This window comes from Choloepus didactylus, chromosome 3, assembly GCF_015220235.1.
Source record: "Choloepus didactylus isolate mChoDid1 chromosome 3, mChoDid1.pri, whole genome shotgun sequence".
In the NCBI taxonomy this organism is placed as follows: domain Eukaryota; kingdom Metazoa; phylum Chordata; class Mammalia; order Pilosa; family Megalonychidae; genus Choloepus; species Choloepus didactylus.
Genome location: NC_051309.1, coordinates 107,478,022 through 107,501,906, shown reverse-complemented (window position 1 = coordinate 107,501,906; position 23,885 = coordinate 107,478,022). Strand labels below are relative to the sequence as shown.

At 36.9% G+C, this 23,885-nt stretch overlaps 1 protein-coding gene across 1 annotated transcript; it reads left to right on the top strand.

Annotated features, from left to right (window-relative positions):
* The first annotated feature begins 3,572 nt into the window (after nucleotides 1-3,572).
* Nucleotides 3,573-21,518, top strand: ADH4 (alcohol dehydrogenase 4 (class II), pi polypeptide). Its single transcript, XM_037830303.1, has 9 exons — nucleotides 3,573-3,712; nucleotides 5,016-5,117; nucleotides 6,191-6,332; nucleotides 7,744-7,831; nucleotides 9,403-9,634; nucleotides 13,956-14,216; nucleotides 17,554-17,689; nucleotides 18,195-18,333; nucleotides 20,959-21,518. The coding sequence occupies exons 1-9, from the start codon at nucleotides 3,695-3,697 to the stop codon at nucleotides 20,981-20,983; spliced, it is 1,143 nt and encodes a 380-aa protein (XP_037686231.1). The 5' UTR covers nucleotides 3,573-3,694; the 3' UTR covers nucleotides 20,984-21,518.
* Nucleotides 21,519-23,885: the final 2,367 nt, after the last annotated feature.

The window sequence follows — 23,885 nt, the reverse complement described above, 5'->3', positions numbered from 1 at the left end:
CATTTCAGAAGCTGAGAGATTTCAAATGGAGTTAAGAGGTCATTCTGGAGATAACTCTTATGTATTACATATGTATCCCTTTTTAGGTTTTAGTTTACTAAAATAGTTAGAAGGAACTATCTGAAACTGTTGAACTGCAGTCCAGTATCCTTGATTCTTGAAGTGGAGCGTGTAACTATATAGCTTATACAGTGTGACTGTGTTATCATGAAAAACTTATGGCTCACACTCCCTTTACCCAGTGTATGGACAAATGAGTAGGAAAAAAGTGGACAAAAAGTAAATGAGCAATATGGGAGAGGAGGAGTATGGGATGTTTTTTGGTGTTCTTTTTGCTTTTATTTTTATTCTTATTTTTATTTTTTGGAGTAATGAAAATGTTCAAAAATTGATTGCGGTGATGAATAAGCAACTATATGATGACACTGTGAACAACTGTTTTATACTTTGGATGGTTGTATGTTATGTGAATATATTTCAGTAAAAAATTTAAAAAAAGAAAGATTACAAAATTTCAGATTAAAAGGCAGAGTAAAATGGGCAATGTAAAAGACATTCCAATTTCTCTGGATGATCAAAAGAGGGAAAAAACTATGTAAGGGTGGAGGAATCAGGAGAGGTTTCATTTGGAAGAGGATTTCTGACATGAGCAATGAGTGAAAAGTAGGAATTCCATCTGCAGAAGTGGAGTTATAAGACATAAAATTAACAAAGGCAGTATTTTAGTTTAGCTAAACTATTGGCTGCTCAAGCAAATACCATGCAATGGTTGACTTAACTATGGGAAAAGGTTTTGAGGCCAGAAGAAAGTCAAATCAAAGCATCATCAAGATGATGCTTTCTCCACAAAGACTGCGGTGTTCTGGAGTTGCCAGCCAGTGAACCTGGTCTTGGGCTCCCTGCCACACGGCAATGCAAATGGCGGCCTCTCCTGACCTCTCCCTTCTCTTCCAGGTTCCCTTGACATTCAGCTTCTTGCTTCCCATGCCTTAATCTCCATATGTATGAATTTCCTTCTACTTATAAAGGACTCCAGTAATAGGATTAAGACCCACACTGATTGAGCTGCACCACACCTTAACTGAGGAACCACATTAAAAGGTCCTACTTACAATGGATTCACACCCACAGGAATAGATTAAGTTAGGAACATATTTTTCTGGGATATATAGCTCCAACCCACCACACTCCACCCTCTAGACCCCAAAAATATATATTCTTTCCACATGCAAAATAAATTCATTCTATTACAACTCAGCAAGTCATTTCAGTGACAATGCTGAGTACAAAGTCTCATCAAAATCAGTTATGGGTGTGCCCTCTCCTAGGGCACAATTCCCCCACCCCATTGTGGACCCATGAAATCTAGAAAACAAGTTATCTATTTCCAATATACAATGTAGGGACAGGCATAGTATAGACATTTCCATTCAAATTGGGAGAAATTGGAAGGAAACAGGGGTTATGGGTTCCAAACAATTCTGAAACCCAGCAGGGAAAACTTCACTGGATTTCAAGGTCTGACAGTCCAATCTTGCTTTTCTAATCCTAACTTCCACTGAAATGGCTGACTGGTTCCATGTTTGGTTAAAACCTCACATGGAGCCCTATTCTCCAGGGACTCGCTTTCTGGAAGCTCAGGAATGTCCCTGGTAGAGCCATTTCTGGCCCCAGTCTCAGAGCATACTATCTGGGTAGGATTAGAATTTTCCAAACCATCAATTTCTGGTTTCTTTGTGCTTAATAGTTCAGTCCTCAGCTTATCCCTTTCCTCTCTCATTTCACTATAAGCTGCAAGGAGAAACAAGGCTGCACTTTCCACATTTAGCTTGGAAATCTCAGCTAAATATCCAAGTTCATCACTTTCAATTTCTGCTTTCCATCTGACATCAGAACTCAATTTCCCCAAGTTCTCTGCCATGTTAAAACAAGGATCATCTTTTCTCCAGTTTCCAATAACACATTCATCATTTCCTTCTAAGGCCTTATGCTAGTTTGGATATATTATGTCCCGCCAAAAGCCATATTCTTTGATGCAGTCTTGTGGTGGCAGATGTATTAGTGTTGATTAGGTTGGAATCTATTGGTTCAGTAATTCCATAGAGATGTGACTCAATCAACTGTGGGTGAGACCTTTCATTGGATTATTTCCATGGAAGAGTTGCCCCACCCATTCAGAGTGGGTCTTAATTGGATCACTGGAGTACTTTAAAAGGAGCCACACAGGACCAGACGCAGAGCAACTGAGAGTGACATTTTGAAGAGCAGCTGCAGCTAAGAGAGGACAAAATGCCCCAAGAGCAACATTTTGGAGAATGCCATTTTGAAACCCAACCCAGGAGCAAGCAGATGCCAGCCACGTGTCTTCCGAGCTAACAGAGGTTTTCCAGATACCAATGGCTATCCTTCAGTGAAGGTACCCTGTGGTTGATGCCTTACTTTGGACATTTTATGGCTTTAAGACTATAACTTTATAACCAAATAAACCCCCTTTATAAAAGCCAATCCATTTCTGGTATTTTGCAAAAAGGAAACATTAGCAAACTGGAGTGGAGCAGGCTTCATCTGAAGTACCTTTAGTATCCATAATTCCACCAATAGTCTCTTCAAAGCAATCTAGGATTTTTTTATCAAGCACCTCATAATTCTTCCAGCCTCTACACATTACTCAATTCAAAAGCTGATTCCACAGTTTTTGGTACATGTGATAGCAGCATCCCACTTTCTTGGTACCAAAAACTGAATCAGTTACCTTGGCAGCTCAAGCAAATACCATGCAATAAGTTAGCTTAAACAATGGGAATTTAATGGTTCATGGTTTTTGAGGCCAAGAAAAAATCCAAATCAAGGCATCATCAAGGTAATGCATTCTTCCCAAAGACAGGGGTTCTGGGGCTGGCTTCCAGTGATCCTTTGTCCTGGGCTTCTCTGTCACATGGCAATGAACATGGCAGCTTCTCCTGGCCTCTCCCTTCCCTTCTGGGTTCCACTGACCTTCAGCTTCTTGCTTCCTGTGGCTTTCTCATCATCTATCTGAATTTCATTCCACTTACAAAGGACTCCAGTAATAGGATTAAGAGCCATCCTGATTGAATTGGGTCATATCTTAACTGAAGAAACCACATCAAAAAATCCTACTTACAATGGGGTCACACCCACAGAAATGGATTAGGTTTAAGAACATGTTTTTCTGGGGTACATAGCTCCAAACCACCACAGGCAGGTAGAAGGACGGTATAGGGGATGCTCAAGTAATAGTGAATTTTCCAGATTTGCTGGCACTTAAAGTATCAGGAGTGAAATATCCAGTAAAACCATAAAGAAATACAAGAAATAATTATCAGGATTGTGAAGAAGAAGACAGAGTTAAGAGGAGCAGTGAAAATGTCCTTTGCTTTCTAATCATTTGTTAACTCATCCATGCAGGTTTAGTGGAAAAAAAAAAAAAAAGTAAACCAAAACTTCTCATTGCTAGGAGCAATGGGGTTTTGCAGTTGAAATGTGATAGCACAAATGACGTGGTGAGAGTCTGGCAGAGCTGTGAGTTACAGTGACAAAAAAGAAAGAATATGATTGGACAATAAAAGCAGCAGAAATGTTATTTATTCCAAGACAGTTCATTACAGGACAGGGAGAAAAGTGGAAGACATCTTAAATTAGAAGGAAACTTCCAAGGCAAGTCTCCCAAAGGAAAATGGACACCAGAGGCAAAGTAAGCAAATAAACTGTATTTTTGTTAAACTCTTTCTTTTTTGTCTCCAACAGTAGGTTTGCTAAAAGATGCTTCCTTCAAGGGTTACTCTCGGAAAGCAGCAGCTTAAAGTTGATCCAAAGTATGCAAGTGACTCCTATGCTAGGAATTTATTCTAAGCAAATGACTGTGAATTTGCCAAAATATTTACAAGAGTATTAAATTAAATATTATTTGTAATAGCCATAATAAGAGAGATTTAAGTAACTATGCTTATAACTATAAAATAGAATATGCCTTTACTAGGAATAATGTTAAAAATAATATGGAAAATAGTCATAGTATATTAATAAGGAGAAAAAAAGTAGGTTGCTAAATATTGCATAAAATATGATTCCATTTGGGGATACTCAAAGGATTTACCTCAAAACAATAAGGTGGGTGCTAAATTTACATGTGAATTTTATTTGTTTCTTTGCTTGTGTGTGTTTTGAAACTTCCTATAATTAACATATATTACATTTGCAATAAGAAAAATGATTCAAAAACATAATTCAAAATTGTACATACATAATCAAAATAATTATGTAAAAATATGTATTCATGTGGTCAGAGACTGGGAAAATCACATCAAAAATAAAAATCGTAGCTTTAGTATGGAGGATTATAGTTTTGTTTCTTTCTTCTTTCCTTTAATGCTACTCATATTTGAAATAAAAAATAAATTAATTAGGCTAAAAATATTTTAATTTAGAGATTATAGAATGCTTCATTTCTTGTCATATATATTTGCCCAAATTCTTACAAAGAGGCTAAATTTTTATTTAATCTATATTTTACTGATAAATTTTAGTAATTATGTGCTGCTTAGACTTTTCTGTGTTTATGAATCCCCTGGAAAGCTTTTTGAAATGCAGACTTTGATTTAGCAGTTTTTTGGGGGGGAGGGAGTGGGAGCTTGTATCTCTAACAAGCTCCTAGATGTCAACAACGCTGTTCCTCCAACCACACTTTGAGTAGTAGCAAAGATGTGAAAAACACCCATGCTCTAGCAAGAAGGGCTCCAGTCACTCAGATCTGATAAACTGTTCAGTCATCAAATACTTAACTGACCATCTACCCTGTCCAAACCCTGTAAATTTATTCTCTGTGTTATGGAAGAAAAAAATCAAGGCAATATATTAGGGTAAAATTTTAAAACATCTTTTCTTAAAATTAAAAAAAAGGGGGGAGCCACAAATTCATTTTCAAGAAATTGTTAGCAACATGCTCTTCAATTTTTGCCTGTGGTATGTTCTCTACTCTCTCTGTCTCTCTCATTCAGGTTATTAAATGCAAAGCAGCCATTGCCTGGGAAGCAGGCAAGCCCCTATGCATCGAAGAGGTTGAAGTAGCTCCCCCCAGGGCTCACGAAGTTCGTGTTCAGGTGAGTGGATGCGTCTGCTGGGCGGGGACAGGCAAGGCACCAAGCAAAGCCTCGGCTTCTGAAAGGTCAAACGGACTCCATGTCTGAGGGACCCTGGAGTTTGCACTACGGAATAGTTACTGTTTTAGATTCAGAAAACAGGCACTATCTCCTGGAGGGGTGAATCATTAACTATTTATCAGTAATTATTGATATTGATGGGCTTAAAACTTAAATGACCTTAACATTAATCATTAACCCTAAGAACAAGATAAAGGAGTTCACTTTGGATTAGAATTGGTTGGATTAGAATTAGAAATTGTTTTGTTTACCAATTTGCCTTTTATTGGAAAGTGTTATTAAAAAGAGAACAGAAAATATGGTCTAAAACAAGGGTCAGGGAAAACCTGATGCGCTGCCCCGGGCAGCATAAGACAGAGTGGGTCAGAAGAGACAGCAAAGGGTGGAGAAAAATCACAGACGGCAAACTTGGGCAGCTTCCCCATTTTTCCCAGAACTTGCCAGGTTTATATTTTTCCATAGGACCACAATGTTAAGTGCTTGTACATGAGAATGAATGAGACATACTCATGAACAGAATCTTGAAGAATAATACAGGAATACATTGGCGAGTAATTTAGACAATCCTTTATTTGATATCTCTTTTTAACTGTAAGAGATTTAATGCCTCAGTTTCGTTGCCAAGTTTCAACAAAATTTGCACAAGCCCCTAGAAACAACCGTACTTGTGTTCCCTCCATTCCCTCTATCTAATAGACTTTGTTTAACCTTTCCCTGTTAGGTTTGGTTTTTCCTCTCCTGGAGACAGTAACTATCAATCCCATCTTTTTTATTTTTTTATGATTTTCTAACAATAAAAACTAAAAAAGAAAAAAGATGAATTATAAGAGGAAAAGAATTTACTTTAATATATTTTTGTTCTTTTTTTTTTCCTAAAAATATAATTCTTTTACTGTGGTCTAGAAGTGTTGTATAATAAAGTTTTCAAGATAATATTAGGCCTAAAATTAACCTCCCAACAACTCAATAATATAATTACAGAAACACAACTCAATCCTGTGATTACTTTGTAGATAATTGCCACTGCCCTGTGCCACACTGAAGCCAGTGCTATCAATCCTAAATTTGATGAGAGTGTTTTCCCAGTTATCCTTGGCCATGAAGGTGCTGGAATTGTGGAAAGTATTGGTCCAGGAGTAACCAACTTCAAACCAGGTACTCTATTTTCAGATTCTGACCAAATGGGTTTGTCCAGATAATTCAAGGATAATTCCTTATACTGTTCTGGATTTGCATGCTATAACTGATCTTTCTTTGTATAGGGACCATCTTTTCCAAAGCAAAACTGAGACACACAATCCAACACAGTCTAACAATTAGATAGAATATTTGAAATCAGAACTGTCTAATAAATTAATCTGGGAAATGTGGTTGCTTTATCTATACATAGCACTATGAAATTGTCCTATGAAGCAAAGTGACAAGATTACCTTAAACTGAAGTTTCAATGGTGCACAAATGACCCTTTTAACTACCTCTTCTAAGTGAAACAGAAAGCTGTTTTAAGATTACATAAAGAATGGGGACTTATGGGTAGCTTAGGTGAGAAAAATGATATATACGTCAACATTAACTTAAGTGTCTTTGGGGAAGTTTGTAAGATAAAAATAATACCTAACTGAAACCTGCCAATGACTGAAACTATTTACTTACATTTTATAATAGATCCATCATATACTGGAAAATGGGCTATATGTAATCCTCTCTTGTCTGGCAGAATGAACCATATAGGTCTTTCTTCCTTTAATGAGAATTCCCCAAGCTTAGAGGTACATTAATAAATCTCTCCACTCTACACAAGATCATAGAAACAAATTGCTCCCAAAAGTCTTACATCCATGAAGGTTTCTGGCTGATGTAGTCCTTTAAGTCCCAGCTCTGCCACTTAACCAGCCATTGACCTTGGGCGGTTGCTTCACTCTACTGGGACTCAGCTCAGATTCCCATTTTCTAAAATGGGGATAATAATAGTACCCTTCTCAGAGGGGCATTCTGAGAATTAAATGAGATAATACGCATAAGCAGTTAGAATGATGTCTGGCACATACTACATGTTGAATAAATGATAATTATTGTTATTGTACCTTAATTGTATGGCCATTTTTAAATTGAAATTGAGTAAAACATGGGAAATAGAATTTGAGAATGTATCCAAATGGTGAAACATGGCAATGATATAAAGTTTACTCTTCAGATCTAGCCTATTATTGTTTACCTATGCTGTTATATGCAGATGTTCTATTCCATACATAGTATCTGGAAATGTTACAAGCAGCAGTCATGGTGCAGATGAAATAACAGCAGAGCCTCAAACAGGACTCTGCACCTGATGGTAGCAATAGAGATTTATTGCTTGACTGCCCAGCAGAGAGAAAAATAAAATGATAGTATGTACAATACTTGGGGGAATAAGCAATGTTGTAGGATAACAAACCCTTGTAGTTACCTATACTTCTTGCTAAACACAAAATGTATATTATAAATTATTTTGTTTTCCACTGATTCATTTGCTAGAAACTATAAGTAATATCTTGGACACCTTCCAACATGTAGCCTTACTTTCTAGGTGACAAAGTAATTCCACTCTACACACCTCAATGTAGAAAATGCAAGTTCTGTCTGAGTCCACACACAAATCTTTGTGAAAAACTCAGGTAAGCTCTTATACACTATTATTAAGGTTATAAACAGGTGTAAATATTTTGGGCAGGACACTGGCAATACCTAAATGGAGTTGACGAGGTGCATAACTTCCACCCAGCAATTCTACTTCTAGGTGTGTACAAGAAACTGTTGCACAAGCATACAAAGATATCCTGTGCTAAATGCTTATTCTAACATTGTTTATAATTTAAAGCAATTGAAAACAAAATGAATATCCCTCAATAAGAGAATGGATACACTGCTATGTAGCAACACAATGTAATACTTTACAAGAGTGAAAATGGCTGAACTTAAACTACAAGTGTCAAGGTAGAAAAATCTCACACACAAAATGTTAAGGGAAAGATGGTACTGGAGGTACCAATAAGGTGTCATATGCAAAAAAAATATTATATATTGTTTATGGTTACAAGTATATGTAGTAAGAGTATAAAAACATCATTGTAATGATAAATACCAAATAATTCATGTAGTAGTTAGTGGAGCAACGAGACACAGTAAAGTAATTTACTCCAATGCCACACAGATGGAAGTTATGGGGTCAGGTTTTGAACTTAGGTAATCTGGCTCCAGAGTCCAAAATCTTAATCACTATATTATTTACTCTGCTTATACTGTAGACAGATCCATTTGTCCTTAATGCAAATTGAAACTAGTTATTTAAGAAGCTAGCACTGTACTACTCTTATATCTGTTACTGTGCCTCAGCTTCCCCATCTGTAAAATGCCTACTCCATAGGGCTGTTACAGACATTCAAAGAATTAATACCCCATTTAACAAACCTTTAATAAAATAATGGATTTAGGCAATGACCATAAACCTGGATTGCATCAGGTGTTTTTCGATCTAAATATTAGTTTAGAGGAAATACAGGGACAGAGAAACATGTTAAAACACATACAGGGTATAAGTAATCAGCAAAATCCAGAAGAAGAGAAATGCTACAGGACAAATGACTCCACTTCAGCAACAATAACATCACAAGGAGGAAAACAAAAATGAAGAAAGGGGGACCTACAGATTAAAAGAAACTTGAGAGACATATCAACAAAATGCATTGTGTAGATCTAAAAGAATCCTTATTTTTTAGAGATACATACTGAAATCCTTCCAGAGGAAATAGTGATGTCTAGCATTTGCCTCAAAATAGTACAAAGGGGGGACAGTAGGTACAGTTGGGGGAAGTACCTGATAAAGCAAGATTGGCCACGAGTTGATAATTGTGGAAGCTGGGAGTTGGATATATGGGATTCATTATGCTATTCCTTCTACTTTTATATAGGTTTGGATTTTCCATAATAGAAAAGTTTTGAGTTAATACACGTAAAGCTCTGAAAAGAGTTTCTGGCACATAAAAAGTGTTCAATAAAAGCTTGTTTTTGTTATTATCTTTAGAATACTTCTAACTATATTTAGGTGAAAAGTTTCAGGTCATTTTTTCAATTTTTCCATCTCATAAAATTTCCATTAAAATATATAATATCCAACATATTTTTCAAGAAAATGAATCAGTGATCCACTTACTTTCTCCTTCTTTATATTTTTTTTTTAATTTTCCAGTCGAACCAAAAATCCTATTGCTGATCAAGAACTAATGGGAGACAAAACCAGTAGGTTTACCTGCAAAGGAAAACCAATTTACCATTTCATGGGGATCAGTACTTTCTCTCAGTACACGGTGGTATCAGATATTAATCTTGCCAAAATAGATGATGATGCAAATTTAGAGAGAGTTTGTCTCCTTGGATGTGGGTTTTCAACTGGCTACGGGGCTGCAATCAACACTGCCAAGGTAAATTGTCAAACTTCAGTTTTTGTCAAATAGAAGTTATGGAGGCAACGTGAGTTAAGGAGCTAGAGTCAATTTATCTCCAAATCCTAACCCTGCCATTTATTACCTGTGATTTTAGGCAAGTTATTTAACATCTCTATTCCTAGCCCTCTATCATAAAACATCTTACCTAGTAACTGGCATATAGTTGACACTCAGTGCATGTTAATGTTAACAGACCAAGGCAGTCGATTCTTTGCCTGACGTGCTCAAATGACCAATTCCTGAGACACAAGGGTTTCAAAGAGAGAAAGAGTTTGTTGCTAGGCTCGAAGCAGAACAGATGGCCTGTCGGTCCAAAATCTGTCTCTCCGAACTGCAGTAATTCTGATAGTTTTAAAGCATCAAAAGATGGGCAGGTTTTAGGATAATGGGTACAGTGGCCCCAGACTATGTAATTAGAGGTGATCTAATTATCGAGCACACACAAACTGATTACATGCTTAGTCACAGAACATATGTAAGAAAATGATGGCCTTAATATGATGATAGCCATGATTTTTAGAATTATAATGAGGTGTAGGTGACTTGTAGGTTAAAGTCTAAGCTATTGCGCATGTCAGGCAGGCCCATTTTGGTTAGATCCAGCTTCAGTTATCAAGATAACTTTGGACTTGGGGTGGGTTAGCTCTGGTCTGACCCCAGACCCTTCATTAATAAACATTAGGGGCTGTCTTTAGTGATCATAGGAATTTGAGGTTGAAAAACTAGATAAATGGGTACAAGTGAAGGTTAGTCACAAGGTTTTTACAATCACAAGGGCACAAGATAAAAGCTATACAATCATTATCAGAGATCAGCTGGATTACAATTCAGGTTTCGGGTATTTCCCTCTGTCTATTCCAAAACACCAGAAAGTAAAAAGGAATATATATATAATGATTAAATAATCATAATCAGTCCTTAAATCCTAACTTCTAGGTTACATTACTTTCCTTTCCTATTCTAGCATGTTGGATTATAGGCTCTCCTGGATTTAAATACAGCCTGCTTAAATATATCCCCTAGAAATGAATGTTCATTCTGTGACAGCAGAGCCAGTCAAGAAGCAAAGGAACCTACAGTAATCCCCACTTATCTCTATACAGCTACCCCTGTTTTCTGCCTGATGCTGCAGACTCAACCAGTAATTCACCTCTGCTTCTCATCCTGGCTCCTTACACTTTCAAAGGAGGCTCTCGAGCAGTTGTCCTGATGGTGGTAAAATGAATTCCTGGAATCCCATGTCAGAATTTAGAAGCTTTCACAAAACTGTTTAAGTTAGAAATTAGAGAGCTGTTCAAGAGAGATCTCCCACTTGGACATCTCAAATCATTTTATTTTAATCTCATTACCATGAGTCTTTATTTCTTGACTCCAAACTGCAAAATGCAGCCAGAGTGATCTCTCCAAAGAACAAGTCTGAAGATTGCATTCCCCTACCATTATTCCCCTTTTCTTGCAGTGTGAGGTCCTACCTCTGCAGTCCTCCTGTTCTCCCAGGCCAGGTCTTGACTATCCAAGCTCCAGTCACTGCGGCCTATGGGCTTTTCACACCTGGGCCCCCTCAACAGCCTGGAAGGCTCTCCCACCTCCTCTGGCTGTCTCCACTTGGATGTCATCTCCTGTGGGAAACCTGCTGTAGCCCCTCATGCATGCATTGTGTGTCCCTCCCAGTTTTCCCCAAAGTACCAGTGCTTATTCCTCTTTATTCTTATCACACTTGCTATTAGATTGTCAGAGCCTAGCACTATGTGCTAGTACTATGTGCAGGAGTTTGATAACTCTTCAATCAATTAATGAATAAAGACAGCTGCACATGCAACCCTTAAAACATCTTAGTGGGGCCTGGTCCTCAGTTTTACAACTCAAAAATTCTTTTTCATCATGCTACCCAGACTTGTTCAGTGTCCAGGAATCAAAATCAGCCTCACCAAAATAAAAGGCTGATCTAGTAACCAGAAAAACAATGTACAACTTTTCGTTAAGAATTACATCTGCCAAAAGACAGGAATGCCATTCCTGATTATCAGCATCTTATCTCCCCTTAAAATTCATTCATTTAGTCATTCATAAAAATTTTAAAAATTATTTGGGAAGTCGAACAACAATCTGAAGGCTCTTAGAGGAAAGGTGTTGTTAGATGGGTGGTGTTAACAGCCTGATGTACCCAGACAGTTCAAGGTATGTTCTCCCCTAGACAGCATTGGAAACTCAGGGAAGAATTACTGCTGCTCCTGCCCCCCTTTTTGGGACTCCATGCAGTCTATCCCCTTCTACTACTACAGTCTTTCTTTAGGGATATTAACACTAGGGATTCAGCTACAGATTTCTTTTAAATCCAGAGTTCACTTAAATTCCCAGGATCTGTTCTTCCTACTCTTGAGGAAGAGTCCCTATCTGCTAAACCACTGTGTGAGATGCTCAAAGAAGAGAAATGACTCTGCCAGGAAGTTGTTAAGGGAAGCGAACTATCAGTAACTCTACCCAAAAGGCAAGAGACTTGAGAGAAGTTAATTTACTCCTCAGAAGACAAATAAAGCAACAACTCTGTATAATTACTGGGGACCCCCATAGCTTCACCAGAATACCTTATTCTTTTTAATCTCTTTATACCCTATGCTGCCAAATAGATCACATTTCCCAGAGATCTTTGGAAGTGTAAAAATGCCCTGCAACAGTGGTGTCTACGGATACAATCCATTGTGTGTAGCCATGTTTGCTAATTGTGGAGGGACTTTATAGTGATCCCTCCCAAGTGCTGCATACAAAAGCAATTTCATACACAGGAGTGTAATTGTTTAATACAATTAGAGTACTCAGTTTATATACTGTTGTGAGCCGGCCTGAGAGTCCAACTAGAACGTACAACATTGCAGCAATGGGAAAAATACATTTCTACTTCCAAAGAGACTTACAAAAAAACTTTTTAACCCGACCTCCGGAGAAATCTGTTTAGAAAGACACTAAACACATACCACAATAGTATACTGTAATAGGCATAGTGTAAGTAGAACATAGTATAAATAGAACAATATTCTTAATATTTGAAAAATATGTATTTTATTTCCCCTGAATAGCAAAAGCCAGTGTATGCAAGCCTAATACCACGTGTAAATTAAAGAAATGGATGTGCATTCTCTCTTCCTTAGTAGTTTTTGTTCCCAATTTAGAATGTATCAACACTTCCCTTGGGCAGATTTTCTCTTTCCCTTTTGTTTATTCTTGAATCCTAAGAATTTCCTATCATCATTAGAAACTTTTAATTAAGCATGTCTGTGTAGTATTTTCTGCCTCTATACTGCTATACAGAATAACATATTCCAATTACAGCATCTTTTCTTACCATCATAAATACTAAAGATTCCATTTAATTCAATGCAACAAACACTTATTAAAGACCCAACATATACAGAAGACCCTTTGATAGTAATGTGGAAGATAAAAGTCTCTGCCTTGGAAGTTGTACAGTCTTTTGAAGAAACAGACCCATACACAGTTGTTCAAGGTGGGCTATAAATTTTATGATACAGCAAAAACAAAAAGAGAGGGGCTCATTTCTGATTGGAGAATCAAGAAAAGTTCCATGGAGAGAGTGTCATTTAAGTCAGGCCTAGAAATATGGGTTATATTTTAACTGAAGGAAATAAGGTGGAAAGACCATGAGGCTGAGGGAACAGCATGAACTAAGGCATGAGGAGCAGAAAGTGTGATATTTTGTTGTGGTTGAAGAACGAGGCATTTCAAGGAAATTAAGTTGGAAGGTCAACGGGGCCAGATAGTAGGAATCCCTCCATGCCAGACAAAGAAATTTGGACTTCATTCCATTTAAATGCATTGATGATTTAGGATGATCAGATAAATTAATTCACATTTGGAGAAATGTTAGTGGTCATTCAAAACCAACTATTAACATGAATAAAGCCAAATTAGGGTTATTAGAAACATAGATGCCAAATTACTTTGATCTATTAAAAACAGGAAAACAATAAACCATTTAGAAAGTGTGGGTTTCAAATTTTGTTCTGATAACACTAAAGGGAAGAAGGAAAACAAGAGATTTTTACTTGGACCTTTTTCTTATGTCTAATCCTAATGACCCTTAAATGATTCTGCAAGTTTAGCCAGAGTGACTTGCCCATTTTTACATTGGCAGATTTCCCCCATTGGCTGTATCTTATAGTTTTTATAATAGGCAATCTTTTATTTAGCTGTCACTGCCCTCACCTCAGCTCCCTCATCTCCTTAAAAAAGAGTGGGAACAGCTGCTTTAAAAGTTACTTTATAATTTTCCTGCCTACAGGTCACACCTGGTTCTACCTGTGCCATCTTTGGCCTAGGAGGTGTCGGTCTTTCTGCAATAATGGGTTGTAAAGTAGCAGGAGCTTCTAGAATCATAGGTATTGACATCAACAGTGAAAAGTTTACAAGGGCCAGAGCTCTGGGAGCCACTGACTGCCTCAATCCTAGAGATCTAGATAAACCCATCCAGGAAGTCATCACTGAAATGACCAATGGAGGTGTGGATTTTGCCCTTGATTGTGCAGGTGGAGCTGAAGTCATGGTATGTACATATTTCATTGGATCTTATTTTCAATTTATTCTTTAGCCATCAAAGATTAGAAAAGGGTAGATCATGTTCCTTACAGTAGCTGATATTAATCCATATTAATATTTTTTAAATGGTAACAGGGAAGTAGAGCTGTCAGTTACAAATCATCTCCCACTACCTCAGCTACATGACATATACTTCAGTGCCCATTGGTGTGTCCTCCCAAATTCCAACACTATTTTTATAGATTCACTCTCATTTTGTGATAAGATAAACAGCCATACCAACATTATTTGTAGATTATTTGTAGATGTTGACTTTTCTTTTCTCTGGAGATAACTCTATAAAAAGCTCAATATTGTTAGACTGGAAATAAGCACACACACACTGCAAAAGTTAAATCTTTTTTCTTAAACCATACAATTTTGCATCATTCAGAATACTTCTACTCTCAGAACGAGCTACATAATGTGTGGGGCCCTTCTGACCGAGGGGTCCTGGGTGGCAGCACTGGCTGCCTGCCCCTGAGGAAAGACCTACCTATTCAACTCCACAAGTTAGGGTAAATAAGCCAAGTGCAACAGGCAATATCTGGAAATGGGCTTGCCAGAATGCTCATCTTTATTCTCCAGTGACTGCTCACTGAATGCATATTTGCACAGACACTAAACAAAGATTGTTTAATGAAATTGCAGAGGAATTTGTCAAATAAATTTATCTGCCTATGGACTATTCTTATTTTAGTAGCATAAGCTGTGAAATAGTTGTGGTGCTATTCCCTTTTATTTACACCTTTACTCAGCTGGACTGACTCCTACAATCCTCCCATAGGAAAGGTTCTGTATTTCAAGCTCCCAGAAGTAGCCTTTGTGCTGGTTCTTACCCTTGGTTCTTTCCTGCTTGGTGAATTCCCCAGAAGAAAGTGGAGACTGTGGAAAAGCTATGATGAAAGCAATAGGCTGTTGTTCCTCTGTCATTCTTATACAAACGGTTTTGTTGCAATACATGTAGAACACTTAAAACCATATCTGGCACATAATAAATACCCTGTTAACATTAGTTATTGCCACTATTATTCAAAGATCATGCATTAGAGTTCCTTACTCTGCACTGCACCCTTGTGTTCAAAGCTTCAGCCCTACTTTTTGAGTTGTCTTTTGGCACCTGCAACCAGAAATGTGTCACATCCAATCTTCCACTACCAACAGCTCAAAATTTTTTAAAAATACTGAAATTTAGCCTACTGACCTTATTTTCCTAGTACAGAGATTCTCAACCCTAGCTACACTTTGGAATTACCTGGGGAGTTGTTTATTTTTATAAATACCAATGAATGGGTTGCACCCCCAGGATAGTCTTATAAATTGGTGGCCTGGGCACCAATATTTTTTACAAGTTCCTTGTGTGATTTTAATGTGTAGCCAAGTTGAGAATCACTGATCTAAAACTTGGCTATACATTATTACCTTCTATTATTAACTGATTTATTATACCAAGAAAGATAATTTAAATTATGTAACAGAATCCAAATAAAAAGAAATTAATTTATTTAATCACAAGAAGATAAGCAACCCACCCTTCCACCAAACGTTTCCATAATTAGAACGAGCTAAGTCTCTGGATTGTAGCAGAGATTCAAATAATGGGTATGAACTAGATCTAAATGACCTCTAAGCCTCTAAAGCTGCCTAAAGAACTCAATGTAACAATTAGAAACTTATATTAACTGACAACTCTATAAAATTCAACTAGAAATAATTCTCACCAAAAGTTATCATACAATACCATTTCAACATCATTATAGAGGTTAATTCCTTGCTTGAAGCAAAGCTCAGAAAGGCAGAAAGGGCAACAGGAAACAAATTATTTTAAAAAGTCAAAGTAAGCAGCACCTTAAGGTGTCAAGCAGTGCCTGTGGTCTTACCCCCATCCACAGATCTTTCTATACAGTATATAAAAATAACAAATGTTTCTGCCATATAACAAATGTAGAAAGTATAAAAGCTGCTACTTAGAAATATGGAAAATTCTCAAAACAATACATAAACATATATTCAAATAAAAATTCCAAAACACGTTCCAAAAGTTCCATGTCATTGTGTCTTCCCTCACCAGTGAAAGAGGAAGAGGAGAGAATTTACTGTATTTCAAATTGCTTCCTTCATGCAGTAATTAGTGATAAGGAGATGTGCTTCCTGCTAGGAAAAGTAAAAATTGCCTCAACAGATCAGAATCAAGTTCAGTGCTGAGTAGGGCAAAGGATATGGGACAAAGCTTATGCTTTTATTCTATACTATCAGTATCAAAATGTTAAAACTATTTGTCTGTTTGCTTTAGAACTACCATGAGCAACAGCCATTAATTTCTATCTTTTTCAAATGTATTCACATTTTCAATCCTTAGCACTTTTGTATTAATCCCAATCTCTTCGTAGGTTAACATAACATAGGTGAACATAACAATGATTCTCTTCTGCTCATGCAAAGACCAGTGTGCATCTAGGCAGCTTTCTTGGGCAACTGTCTTCCAGGAAGTAACTCAGCAAGCAAGGAGGCTCAAACTTATGGTTTCACAATCTCAACACAAGGACATCTTGGTTATTACAGCAGGAGAAGGGATAGCTGGCTTTTCTATGTGTTTGCTAGGAAAAGACATATCACCTCTGCCCTTAGCCCATTGGCCTAAATTAGTCAAATGACTCTACATAACTACAAGAGGCTAAGCAACATAGGGGGAGCAGATGAAATGTTTGATGAGCAGCACTCACTGTCATTTTCTGTAAGTTTTTTGCCCTCTGTTTTAAATAGAATTTCTTTATATTTGTCCTACATTGTGATCTATTAAGTGTATAATGTGTGCCACATTTATTGGGCTGTGGTGGATACTTATGTATTTACCCTTTCTTTGTGACTTTAAAGATTTTTATTCCATCCCCTTGGAATTGCAAATATTTTAGTATATATCCATGGTAGATCATTGACCCTTTGTTGATTAGAGTTTACAATATCTTCTATAGATCTTTTCTAACTCTATATGTGTCTATTTTTCTTGATATGCAATATTGTACATTCTGAATTCAGGCTAACCATGGTATTGTACAGGACAACCTTTTCTTTTCAAGTATCTTTATTAATGAAGCTCAAAATTTTATTGCATTTTCTATCTGTAAGAGAATACTGGAGGCTCAAGGCACAATCTACAATGAGGCTATTAACTCATTAGCTTGACTCCCATTATCCTGTATGCAGAGTTGGATCAATTTTTCCCTAAAGCCTTGTACATGCCCATGTTGAAGTTCACGTTCTACTTTTCTACTCTCTCAGTCAGTGTTTTGTGTTCAACCCTCCAGAGAGCAGCCCTGGATTGTACAACAGTAGGTTGGGGATCATGTACTCTCATTGGAGTTGCCATTGGTGACAAAGGATTGACTATTTCTCCAGTGGAGCTAATAATGGGCCGAACTATAAATGGAACATTTTTTGGTGGTCAGTTTTTTGTTTTTTTTTTTTTTCAATTTTCTCCATGGTAGTACACAAATTCTTAGAGTGAAGATTATTGAAAGGAAAGGAAAATAATATGTTGCTTAAATATTGAGTGCCTAGAACATATCTAATGACTATATAAAAAGTATTCTTTTCATTTACTTGAAAGTAAACAGAGTTGTATAGAAGGGTAACAACAATTTACAAATTGAAAGCTTTTAAAATGAATAATCCAACTTAGAGCAACAAAAAGGCACTTTAGCCAAACTGAAATAATTCCTTATCTAGAAGTGGAAATAATCTTGAACTTTTCTTAAGAAGAAAGTAAAAGGAAAAAAGATGAAAATTCAAAAAAAACAGAAGATGACTGGGGAGAACAGGTAGTCCATTTGAAGCAATCAAATCTTACCTAAAAAGTTCATTCATTAATTCAATAAATGCTGATTAAGCTACTTCTTCATTTCAAGTGTCTTACCTTTCTTTATTTGGCATTTGGGCCAAATTACAGGTTGGAAGAGTATAGATTCTGTCCCAAAGCTTGTTACTGACTACAAGAATAAGAAATTCAACCTGGATGCATTGGTGACTCATACCCTACCTTTTGACAAAATCAATGAAGCATTTGACCTAATGCACCAAGGAAAGAGGTAAAGTACCAAACAGATGGGTGAGTGATTTAGGAAAGCTTTTTGGAGACTCTATTTTTATTTGATTTTAAGAACTAGCCAGTTTGTCTTTTCTGACACTTTCCACACCATCAGAGGTACTAGATGAACTTAAAAGACTAAACAGTGACCACACGAGAAAAAAAGAAAAGCTTTCTACTCTGTTTCCATAATGTATACTGCTATACAACATACAGTGGTGGTATAAATTGACATACATTTTCCCTTTCACAAACAAATGTTAACTCAGTTGGGGCTGCTTCCAATAAAGAGAGATTTATATAGTATAGTGTTAGGTCCCTCTGGAACAACATGTCCCTGGAACTGAAAACATTATGTTCTACAGTTTGGCAGAGAGTACCCATTACAGGCCCTTCATTATCAGAGGGAGATGTGAACGATGAGTGGCAATTATCAAATCCTTAAAGGATGCCCAACTCTCTTATTCTTTTGCTTTGTCATGGGTCTCCTATAAGATACCTTCTGATCCACAATTTTAGCTATATTGTACTCCTCTGGCATGAACTCTGAGAACTGATTTACAGAAATTTCCCAACTGGGGACCTCTGGAGGTGGAGAATGGGCAAGGCTAGGATAAATGGTTTTGGTTAAAATGGTTATGCACAGTCTTGATCAATAGAAACAAAGGGCAAAAACACCAGGAACAATGTTATATAAAGGATTGCAGGGCAAAGAAGCAACAAAAAAGAGCAGATGTCACCAAAGAGAAATTAAAAAGCCTAAAGTGAAAATGACAGGAGCTTGAAGCAGAGAGTAAATGATGCAGAAGAAGAAAATAGGTCCATGTGTGAGTACTCAGACTACTTTATGGGAAAAAAGTACCTGAGAATCTATTCCCCCACTAACATGAACTCCCCAGTTCACAAACATGTTAGGTATAATATATAAAAAAGAAGTTCCTTAAAAAGAAAAGAAAAATAAATATTATATCTGCTACATTAAATAAACTGGTATAAATATTCATCCTGCATTATCTATTACAATCCCAATGTTCCCATAAGGAGTATTTCTCAAGTTAGGAGTTGGGTTGGGATTTAGTGCTCATAGCTCCTCCACCACTATCCCTTCCCCCTAGAGTTACCAGACATGAAATGTACCCAAAAGGAATGTTAAGTGGCAGCCAAGTGGAAATGCTGTATTACTTTATTAATACCTGGGTGAGTTTCCCATACTCTCAAAGTAGGCTTCTCTGGTAATCAGTGGAAAAGCAGTGGCCTAGGCTTGAACAACTCCTTCTCCTTCTCTGACCCATTGAGAAGATCACTGTGCCCACACAAATGGAAAGGGAAAAACAGGGAGGGCAGAGGCTAACCCTTCCCAGGTGTTCTTACCATATGGGATAGGAAGCACAAGAAAGGATATCCCAAATGCGTAGAAGACAGGAAGTAGAGGGAAGGGGATGTAACGTAATGACCAACTGGCCTGTTAAGGTTCAGTAACCCTGTCCCATGGTGAAAAAAGGACACAGAGTTTCTCCCTCCACAAGTAGGTGTAGCTTCCAGTCCCAGGGTGAAGAAAATTTTACACACAGCAACCTGCTGATACCAGGGATTTCACAGATTCAGCAGAAAGGTCTTAGAATTGTAATTCTCTGTCACTGAGGGTAATCCTCCTCTTTAAGTGAGAATATTGGAACTCTCAAAAGGTAGCATCCCAACCCACCAACCACCCTGAGCTTTGATGTCCAACTTTGCCCCAGGCTATAGAGGAGACAAGAGCAGTGACTCTATTTCAAAACTAAAACTTGACTACAGTGTTGGTGTTCCAGTTTGCTAATGTTGCCCATTATGCAAAATACCAGAAATGGATTGGCTTTTGTAAAGGAAGGTTATTTGGTTCCAAAGTTACAGTCTTAAGGCTATAAAAGTGTCCAAGCTATGGCATCAACAAGTATACCTTCACCATACCAATGGCGTCTGGAAAACCTCTGTTAGCTGGGAAGGCACATGACTGGCATCTTCTGATCCCAGGTTGTGTTCCAGCTACTCTCTCAGCTCCTGTGCATTCTTCAAAGTGCCCCTGTTGGCTGCAGCTTCTCTCTCAGTTGCGATACAAAATGTCATTCACAGCTGCTCCATCATCTGGGCTGTGTGACTCTTTTTAAATACTCCAGTGATCTAATTAGGACCCACCATGAATGGGTGGGGCAACACCTTCATGGAAATTATCCAATGAAAGTTCTCACCCACAGTTGATTGAGTCACATCTCCGTGGAAACACAGAATCAATAGGCTCCAACCTAATCAACACCAATATATCTTCCCCCACAAGATTACATCAAGGAACATGGCATTTTGGGGGACATAATACATCCAAACCAGCACAGTTGCTATGCTCTACTTCTCTACAGCAAGCACCATTGGGCAACAAGGACCTTGCCTGGGAACAAATGAGGGTCCCCAATTTCCCCCCATATATAAGGTCTTTTCAATGCCGTATATGGAAAATGACAAAATAAAAGAAATTAAGCTTAACAGAGTGGGTGTCTATAAATAAAGATTGGATCAAATCCTGAAACTAAAAAAAATATATATTTGTGGTCTTTGGTTAAATTTATCATGAAAATTATTGTTTTATTATTAACAGCATACGGACAGTCCTGACCTTTTGAAGATACCAGGAGCAATCTGGAATGTCATCTGATTGAATATGAACCTATCTGGTTAATTTATAAACTGATTTGATGAATCAAGGAAAGCTATGAGTTTAAACAAATATTTATAGTTAATGTCTCAGCATAAAATAGCTGTAGAGATTACAGCAATTGTACCCATAAAATATATTAATATTTCCTATGTTAAGTAACTATAACTATGATAACTGAAGTAATTATGAATAGAATCACATGATGTTTGGGAATTGCTTAAAACTATTCCAGGAGAGGTGGAGAATGAAGGAATAATAATAAAAAAAACTACCTTGGCCCTCTATGTTGTATTTTTTAATGTTGGGTGATGAATACATGGGGTTTCATTATATTGTTCTCTCTGCTTTTGTATATGTTTGAAATTTTCCATAATGAAAATATTTTTACCATAAAATATCACTATGATATTTACATACATATATATAAATGCTATTATGTAATTTCTGAATTCCAATAAGCTATTCCATTTCAATAAATTGTTAAATCATTTCCTTTTTAATATCTAATGTCTGTTTTTTTAGCCTCACTATCACTGTTAACTATAATCACAAGGAATGGTATTTCAGAATTTATATAAATTAATATTTTATTTTTTTCACAGTTTGTAAATGTGTATTTTTTTCTTCAAATATACAAGTTTACAATATATAGTAAACCAAAAGCCTCAGGAAACTAATTTCAAAAGAAAAAAAAAAAAAAAGAAGAAAAAGAAACCTGAAGTTTTGAATTAAAGCTGAAGACATTTTTTTTTAAAAAACCTATTGTTTGTGACCACAGACATAGGGGACTGGTGGTTTGATGGGTTGAGCCCTCTACCACAGGTTTTACCCTTGGGAAGACGGTTGCTGCAAAGGAGAGGCTAGGCCTCCCTATGGTTGTGCCTAAGAGCCTCCTCCCGAATGCCTCTTTGTTGCTCAGATGTGGCCCTGTCTCTCTAGCTAAGCCAACTTGAAAGGTGAAATCACTGCCCTCCCCCCTACGTGGGATCAGACACCCAGGGGAGTGAATCTCCCTGGCAACGCGGAATATGACTCCCGGGGAGGAAGGTAGACCTGGCATCGTGGGACGGAGAACATCTTCTTGACCAAAAGGGGGATGTGAAAGGAAATGAAATAAGCTTCAGTGGCAGAGAGATTCCAAAAGGAGCCGAGAGGTCACTCTGGTGGGCACTCTTACGCACACTTTAGACAACCCTTTTTAGGTTCTAAAGAATTGGGGTAGCTGGTGGTGGATACCTGAAACTATCAAACTACAACCCAGAACCCATGAATCTCGAAGACAGTTGTATAAAAATGTAGCTTATGAGGGGTGACAAGGGGATTGGGAAAGCCATAAGGACCACACTCCACTTTGTCTAGTTTATGGATGGATGAGTAGAAAAATAGGGGAAGGAAACAAACAGACAAAGGTACCCAGTGTTCTTTTTTACTTCAATTGCTCTTTTTCACTCTAATTATTATTCTTGTTATTTTTGTGTGTGTGCCAATGAAGGTGTCAGGGATTGATTTGGGTGATGAATGTACAACTATGTAATGGTACTGTGAACAATCGAAAGTACGATTTGTTTTGTATGACTGCGTGGTATATGAATATATCTCAATAAAATGAAGATTAAAAAAAAAAAAAAAGTACACAGAGATGATACATAAATAAACGCAAATTTGTTCCAGTAAGACTTCTTTATGGACACTAAAATATAAATTTCATGTAATTTTACATGTCACAAAAAAAAAAAAAAAACAAAAAAAAACCTATTGTTTGAACCAATGATTTTTGTTTTATTGTGCTGATGGGTTAGAGAAAAACATATTTTAAAACTTCAATCCAAACATCCATAGCTGGACCTCTGAAAGCCTTCTGTCCCCTCCCCCCACCTCTAAATCAAAAAGAGAAAACATGTCTACATCTTCAAATTTCCATCTTTATAAAAATAACTACCCTTTTTATCTTCTATAATGTCATAACATATAATTTTAGTACTTTACTGTAAATAATGCTGTTTTTCTATAGCTAACCAAAAGTGACAAAGAAAACATACTTATAATAAAATAGTGTAGTAAGTACAAATATTTACAGTTATAAGATTTAAGGGACAAGAAGATTTACATAAAATAAGCAAAATATGAGTTTTCAAAAGGTTTAAAAGAATAACATAGGTAAAAATTTGAATCCAAGTAATAAAAACTAGCTTTCGGCTTGGAGTAATTTCTGAAAACTATCAGTTTAAAAAAAATGTTTACCACATGTTTCTCTGTGAGAGGATAAACTTCTCAAGACTTGGCTGAGATGGGTAGTAATATCTCAACGTAGAAACTTACATTTCTGCTTATTTAAGAATCTTTTTCATTAGAAATGGAAGCCAGTTAATCCATCTGTAAATGCTTCCTTTATTGGCATTGTGTGGAATTAAGACATCCCACAGGCTGTCAGCCTTTCTAGAGCTTTCCCTATATCAGTTATGTTCTATCTCTCACCCTCTCCCCTCCTTCTTAGGTTCAGTCTAAGACACATCTCCTTCTCAGATCTTTGCAGCCAAAAAGCTGTTCTCCTTTAACTCTTATTGTCTTTATCAAAATTGTAACACATGCTGCTTTCATTGTTAGCTTTTCAAGCATATGTTTATAAATTCCTTGATGGCAGAACAATCTTTGAATCCAACCCTCTGCCTATCAGAGATGCTCGAAAAATATATGCTGCTTGGTCAATGAAGCTTATCCTAAGTGTTCAAAGAATTTATTTTAACACTTTTGAATGAAATTTTTCTAAAATATTTTAGACACTTCTCTCTTTTTTCATAAAAATAGAGAACACTAAATCTAATTCCAATAACTCAGAAGAGTCATTATGAGCATTAATTTTTATGCCA

Bases quoted from the DNA above. Each gene is read 5' to 3' on its own strand.
- ADH4 (XM_037830303.1), top strand. The intron at 7,832-9,402 runs GTAAGCTCTTAT...TTAATTTTCCAG, and splicing joins AATCTTTGTGAAAAACTCAG to TCGAACCAAAAATCCTATTG. The intron at 17,690-18,194 runs GTCAGTTTTTTG...GCCAAATTACAG, and splicing joins AAATGGAACATTTTTTGGTG to GTTGGAAGAGTATAGATTCT.